This window comes from Oenanthe melanoleuca, chromosome 19, assembly GCF_029582105.1.
Source record: "Oenanthe melanoleuca isolate GR-GAL-2019-014 chromosome 19, OMel1.0, whole genome shotgun sequence".
Classification (NCBI taxonomy): domain Eukaryota; kingdom Metazoa; phylum Chordata; class Aves; order Passeriformes; family Muscicapidae; genus Oenanthe; species Oenanthe melanoleuca.
In genome coordinates this window covers 3,346,164-3,353,530 of record NC_079352.1, presented here as the reverse complement: position 1 = coordinate 3,353,530, position 7,367 = coordinate 3,346,164, and the positions used below count along the sequence as shown (strand labels likewise).

At 49.5% G+C, this 7,367-nt stretch overlaps 1 protein-coding gene across 1 annotated transcript; it reads right to left on the bottom strand.

The window, feature by feature from the left end:
- Positions 1-293: 293 nt before the first annotated feature.
- HASPIN (histone H3 associated protein kinase) lies at positions 294-7,088 on the bottom strand. Its single transcript, XM_056506866.1, has one exon. It carries the CDS (start codon positions 5,899-5,901, stop codon positions 3,274-3,276), a length of 2,628 nt encoding a protein of 875 aa, XP_056362841.1. The 5' UTR covers positions 5,902-7,088; the 3' UTR covers positions 294-3,273.
- Between the last annotated feature and the right edge of the window lie 279 nt (positions 7,089-7,367).

Genomic DNA, 7,367 nt, shown 5'->3' with positions numbered 1-7,367 from the left:
TTTAACAGAAGGCATCAGCTCATTGTGAAAACCCACCCTGCAGATTGGCTGAGCAAGTGGAACAGAGCTTAAAGTCAGCCCTGAATGATAAAATATTACATAAATAATGAGGGGTCTGCCTTTGATTGGAAAGGAAGCATTTTCCTACACAGCCTGAAGAATATTGAATAATTAATTGGGTTGTTGCATTGTGCTGTGTGTGAAAGCATTTGGAAGGAGTAATTCCACCAAATTCCAAGACCCAGGATGCTCCAGGCCTCTCATTAAATAAAACCTGTTTCTGTCTGCTCCTAGGAAGGAATCAGAGGGGCTGAAGTGACTGTGGGAGTGTCCCTGACAATGGACAGTGTGACTCTGCTCCTGAGCTACCCCAAAAATCTGCATTTTAGGAGACTGCCAGTCCAGGTGAGTTTGTAGAAGAGCCCCACAGCTTTTAGCAAACTGCTGAGAGGAAACCCAGCACAGCCACGCTGTGATTTACTGCCCAAACAAACCCTGCCACGAGCTCCAGGGGAGGGAAGGAGCATTTCACTTGTTAGGAGAGCCTAAATACTGGATTTATCTGATTCAAGACTCCCAAGCTTTTATTGGGCTATTTGTACCTAATTTGTTTTATGGGAGCAGTCCCAGGCTGAGTTGAATTTCCCAGTCTGTTTTTATTCAGCTCTAAGGAGAATTCCTTCCTTGGCAGCTTCTCCTGCTGGGCACTGTGGCCAACCAGCAGCACCACAAACTGCAACTGCAGAATTGGGCAGAAAATACTGTTTTCTCTTTTTTTCCTGCCTCTGAGCAGCTGCTCTTCATTCTCTCTCTACACTGAGCTGCTCTTCCTTTTCATTCAGCTTCTCAAGGCAAGAGAAAATTTTCATATTCCTGCACCTAATGTCTCATTTTTCCAGAAGGGAATGAGCAAAATGTAAATGTTTTAACAGCACCCTGGTGGGTTACAGAGTATTCACAGGGTAATCCATATTTTATCTGTCTTGTCCATCAAAATAGGCAAAATTTTCAGAGATTTGGCACTTGGATAAAAGCATATTCCAATGAGGGTTGCTGGCTTCACCACAAAATCCACTTTGACCTGGAAACACCAGAATTCCTACTTGGAATTACCAAAATTACCAAAAACTAGGCTTGTGCTTTTCACTCTCCTAAAGCCTTTGGATCCACGTGAAAAATCTTTCCCTCCCTTAGAATAATTTTAGCTTTGCTCAAACTTCCTTATTTCAGTAGAAGATGGAGCACCCTTTAAGGCTCTCATTTTGATGTGGTGTGTATTTAAAAATTTGTGTTTTCTGAAGGGGCAAACTGGGTTCTGGCTTCTCTTTCCTTAGCAGGGAGAGCAGATCTTTAAAATACAGAACCCAGCTCTGTTCCAAGTAAAGCTTTCACTCAGATGAAAACATGTTCAGAGCATTTAACTTGATTAGGGGAAATTTACTATTCCAATTCCTTTTTTGTCACCATCCTCCCATTAAAATTTATGAGGGCTGATTAGTACATGATATTTTTTTCTGGTTTTTTTTTTTTTTTTTTTTAATCAGAGAGCATCTTTAAAAAAGGAAATGAGGGCTCAGCTCTGGCAGCTGCATTTCCTTGCAAGCACAGTTTAAAGCAAGGGTTTCTATATGAATTTAATGTCCAGTTTTGTGGGAGGGGTAGAAGCTTTAAATTTTGATTAATGAAAATTACTACCTGCTCACAAATCAGCAAATTGGTTTGCAGGGAAACATTCCAAGGTTTCAGCTTTCAGAATCTCCAACATTGCTGCACCAGGGTCCCCTGGGGGCTGTTACCTCTCCTGGCATTAGTTCCTGCCAATTCCCCATCCCTCCTGTACAGCCAAAATCAGTTCTCAAATCACAGAAACAAAGCACCAAGGCAGGCAAAAAAAAAAAAAAAAAAAAAAAAAAAGTGGCTTTATTCATCTTTTTTTTTTTTTTTTTTCTTTTAAAGCATAAATGAAATTAGCACCATTGTGACTGAGGAACACTCCTTGATGTCAGATTCATTGCAGACCTTACCAAGTGGGTTTTAAGACTGTTCAATTACAGAGCATTACTTTATTTAATTAGAGGTGGAGAAAAAAAGGTTGAGAGGATGCCTGGGAACATTCCAGCACAATTTCCATCTTAATAATTTGAAGCACTGCAGATTGTCAGGTCACTTTCTGCAGTGTCTGGAAGGAAGAACAATAAATCCCAGGGTCTCCTTGTTGGGTTTATAAAAGGAAACTTGCAGAGAGGGTCCAAGATGAATCTCTGGGATGCACATATATATTTATTTATTAGACTGCATGGACAGCATTCCAGTTATAATGAATTTAATGATGCTGCCTCTTAATTTCTTAATGCATCTGTGTCATTGGATCATCATTTAATTCACTTTTCACTTGAGTTTGATTTATTGTTCTCTTTAGCCCAGTTTCTTTAATAAACAGGAATGTTAGCAAAGGACTTCTTGAAAACAGGGAACTGGGATTTAATGTAAGAAGAGTTTCCAGTTTAGGAGACTTGGTCCACTTGCAGCCAGGGCTAAAGAACATTTGTTACCTTGGGCATTTCAGTCTGTAGATAAAGGGAGAAATTGCTTCAGTGCTACCACCAGGTTACAGATTTGAGTTCCTATCAGTATACAAGGCCACAGTATTAAAACCATCAAAAACCAGGAACACAGGTATGTTGTTTCATTATCTACACAATCAGGTACCTCTTCCTTGGTCCTTAAAAGAGGGGAAAAAAAAACAGATTACTGCACATTAGTGGGTTTAAAACCCTTTACAGAAACTTCACATATTTACATTTTATACCTTCATTCCAGGTATAAATTTTGCAAAATTAAATCAAAGGATGGGTTATCCCCTTTGTCTCCAGTGAGCCAACAATATTTAGCCATTGTCCTCACTGTGAAGAACTGAAAAGTTTTCGTCTTTAAAAAAGAATCTGTAAAAAAGACAATACAGTAAAAAAAAGAACTTTTAATATTCTAAGGCTAAAATGGCAATTTATGTGAAATTCAGAGCATTAACTAAGCCTGAAGAAGTCTCTTCTCCCCTCCTTTCTCCAAAGTCAGCCCTATTGTCTCCCCTCCAACACTCCTCAAAACCAGAAGGTGGAAACATCCTAGAGCAGAAGACTTGGAGGGGGATTTTTCAGGACACGTTTGATAATGTATTAAACACATTGGGAATGAATCAAAACACTTCATTATGCCAACAGATATAAAAAGCAGAGGAGAAAGGCAGCAGCAGGGGCTCAGTCCTTGGACCTCTGCTCACTGGAAGAGGCTGCTGTGGTGCAGAACATCATGGGCAGACCCAAAGCTCAGCACTTCCCTGTGGAACTTGTTGAGCTGTGTCTTGATTTTCTTCAGGGCAGGAGTTGATGCTTTCTTCTTGTAGCACATGCCTTTCAAAAGTTTATCAGCCAGGTAGTGCAGCCAGAGGACGTTGCTGTGTGGGTGATAGTCAGTCCAGCTGTTGCTGTTCTCCTCTTTCATCTGCCTGTAGATGTCAAACTGGTAGTCCCCAGAGCCCTGGAAGAGCTCCTGGTCCGTGGAGAGGTCGCAGAAGGCGGTGAGCCCGTCCTTCTCCAGCCGGGACAGCGTGTAGTCGATGATGTTGACGTGGATCCCAGCTGTGGGGATGGAGTGTGTTTCTCCACCCAGCACATACTGAAGCTCTTTCACCTCTGTCCTTTTGACCAGCACGTTCCCCCAGTGCAGGTCCCTGTGCTCGAAGTGCAGCTCCTGCTCTGCCACGGCCAGGGACGCCGTCACCTGGTGCAAAATGCTCCTGGCTAACGCCACTGAGGAGAAGCTGCTCCTCATGTGCTCCAAGTCCCTGCCTCCAAACTCAAACTCCAGCACCATGAAGAGCTGCTGGGCCCCAAAAATGTCTGGCCTGTCGTTTTCTGAGCCTGTTTCTTCGTGGAATTTGTCCCAGGCTTCGAGGAGATACCTGGGATAGGCCCCTTGGACACAGTGCACAGAGTACAGGCTGATGAACCCCACAGTCCTGTTCACAGAGCCCTCAGACAGAAGACTGAGTTCTTTTGAAATTATTACCTCAGGCAGAATCTCCCCAAAGCTCTTCTGAGCCTCACCATTTATTTTTTCAGTCCCCTCAATGGGGATTATCTTTAAGGCCACAGGTCCTCTCTCACTGTCAATCTGGAACACCTCTCCAAACACCCCTTCTCCAATCTTCTTGCAATCTTTCATCTTATTTAAAGGAATGCATTCCTCAAAAGCAATAGGCCCTTCCTGGTTGCATTCTCCAAACACTTTCTCTGCATCTGTCAGGAGCAGCTCCAGGGCAGAGGAGGAATCCCTGGGAGCCAGCAGGACCATGGAGGAAGCAAGCCAGGAGCAGCCCTGAGCTTTACCAGCAGACAGGCTGGCTTGGTACCCCGAAATCTGGGATTTCCCTGAAGGGGTGCCGAGGATGCTGCTGCAGAAACTCTCATCTGTGGTCACTTTCTTCTTTTTATGGAAGGACAGAGATGCCCGAACTCTAGCCCAGGAGTAAGAGCTGTTGAGTGAATAGTCATTGTCTCTGACACCTACAGACATCTCCAGAGCTCCCTTCCGAGTTCGTTTTTGCCTCGTGTGGCGTCTGAAAATGGAGCTATTGGGCTGCTGCTGTCTCTTGTTCTTGAGCCTTTTCGGACGGAGCCTGATGTGCCTGCCCCAGCGGCTGGCACTGAAACCACTGATACAAGCTTTCCTGCAGGTGCTGCCCTCCCCAGGCACACCCTTGGTCCTTTTGTGCCCGTTCTCCAGGATCCCCTGGCGGCCCACGGGAGATCCTGGCTGCGGGCAGGGAGGTTGCACATCTGGCTGCGGGCAGGCAGGCTGCACATCAGCCTGCGTGTTGAGGTTCATGCTCTCCAATCTCACTGCCACTTCCAGAGGTTCCAGAACCACCACTGGCACAAGCTTGTTCTCTTTGGCCAGGTCTGTGTGACAGCTCGAGCTTCTTTTTGCCGAATCTCTCCCGAGGTGAGATGGAGTCTCGCAGGGCTCCTCACACGCGGGCGCAGGGGGCTGTGGCTCACCCCCAGCGGGCGGCGGCGCTCCCCGGGATCCCCGCACCGCCGACCGCAGCACACGGCAGGACCCGAGCTCCCAGCTCCCGGCCGAGCCTTTGGGTCGGAACCACTCCGGCACCTCCTCAGCAGCGCCCAGCCCCTCGGGCGAGCCGAGCCCCGAGCCGCCCTCGATGGTGGTGCTGAGCAGCAGCGAGCTGAGGCGCACGGGCGGCCCGCGGCGGCGGCGCTGGCGGGGCCGGGGGCTGCGGCCGGGCCCCGAGGCGCTGTCGGCGGCGGGGCTGAGGCGCACGGGCGGCCCGCGGCGCGGCGGCGGCGCCCATTGCGGGGTGCTGCACAGCAGCGGCGGCCGCGGAGCGCTCAGCGGGCCCTGCCGGCCGGGCCGCCAGCCGCGCGGCGACGGGCACGGCGAGGGCGAGGGCGAGCGCGGCGGCTCCGCGCTGCGCGGCTCTTGCTCCTGGCTCCGCTGCTGCTTCTGCTTCTTCTTCTTCTTCCCCGCCGGTGCTCGGTTCTCCTTCCCTCGGCCCCGGGTCTGCCGCTCCCGGTTCTGCGGTTCGCGGGTCTCCTTTGCGGCCGGCCCGTTCTCCCTCCCGCGGGCCCGCAGCCGCCTGGCCAAGGAGGAGCGCTCACCCCGCGCCTGCGGGCGGCACTTGGCGGGCGGCGAGAAGTCGGGGTCGTCCGAGTGGACGGAAGCGGCGCTGGAAGAGGAGAGACCGCTGGAGGCGGCGGAGGTCGAGCTGAAGAGGCGCTTGCGGTCCTGCGGCGGCGAGATCCAGCGCTCGGGCGGCGGCAGCGGGCGCAGGTAGCCGGCGCGCCGCGAGTAGGTGCGGAGCAGCCGCGGCTGCGGCGCCATGGCGGAGCCGGGCCGGGCCCTGCGCCCAGCCCGCCCGCCGGCCGTTCGAACGGGTATCGCGAGAGATCGCGAGAGCGGCCGCGCCGCCCACTGCGCGGGGGCGGGGCTTGGCGGGCAGGCCACGCCCACCGGACACGCCCTCCCGGTGCCCCGGCGCTGCTGATACGCGGAAAAAAATTTATAACCCGTGAGAAATGAGAGTTATAAAGTAAATATGTATTTATTTAGCGCTGGGGTGCACGGGGATAATTTCTCCCAAAGCATGTACTCCGAAACTTCAGGCTGCTGTTTATTTATTTTTTTAAAGTTTAGGATTAACAGTACGCCGAATACATATTCATGTCCTGGCTTCGCCTGGTCCTGTCTACCTTCGTTTCGTATTAAAATGAACTAAGTCCTCTTGAGCCTTCACTTCCCTGTTTTAGGGGTTGTCAGGGGTTACTGACGAAGGTTTCCAACTCTTCATCGCACTTGACTTCTTTAACTTTGTCTCTGGAGAATGTGTCTTACCCCTTTGGGCACATTCTGGGCTTTGAGATAAGTTCTTGCTGGTTTAGGGTTTTGCAAAGTTAGGAGAAAAATTATTTTCAATTATCAATTTTCAATTCAGTTATCTTGGGTCCCTTCCAACTCCAGCATTCTATGGTTCTGAGAGGAATGTTGGATTTGTCTTTACAAATGAGCTGTGAGTCTGCTGGTAGATAAAACCAGCACTGAGAGATAAAAGAAACAATGGGATGGATTCCACTGATTGATGAATGGGAAAAGATATCTACCTTTACAAACAAGCTGTAGATTTGCTGATAAATTAAATTGGATATTGGAAGATGAAAGAAGCAATGGGGAAAACCTATGAATTCTATAAGAATTAAAAATTAAAAGGGAGGGTTATACATTAGAGGGGAATCTCAGGTATCAGGTATTTGGGAAGTCTGTGCCTCTCAACTACCTCAGCCCATGGGGAAAGAGAGAGGGAAATTGGGATAAAAAAGGAGGCTGAGTCCTCCAAAAATCTGAGAGATCCCAGGGGAACTCCCCATGGTCTCTCCCTTTACCCGAATAAAGCAAAAAGGACTCCTCTGTCTGCTTTTTGGACATAAACCTCAGGTGTTTGTGGATGAGTTTTCCTGACAGTTCTATGTATTCTATAAATGTGTAAAAATACGATGTATTTCATACATCCCACCCCGGCAGACTCCAGCGTGCCCTGCCCTGCAGAAGCTTCTCCAGCGTGATGCTATCTCCCCACCCCGCACAGCAAGCGGGGTGTTTTATCCACGCCCGTGTCCCCCAGAGGCACTCAGGGCTCAGCAGAGACGCTGCAGCTCTCCTGCTTCCTCCAGGGCTGGAATGACTCCTAAAAACCTCCAGGTTTTGTGTCGCAGCTGTAATTCGGGCTGTGGACGCGGGACGCAGCCTGGGGGCAGCACAGCACCGCCTGCTTCCTGCAGCCTGAGCCTGGGAAG

Coding starts and splice junctions, on each gene's coding strand:
- HASPIN (XM_056506866.1), bottom strand. CDS start 5,901: ATGGCGCCGCAGCCGCGGCTGCTCCGCACCTACTCGCGGCGCGCCGGC.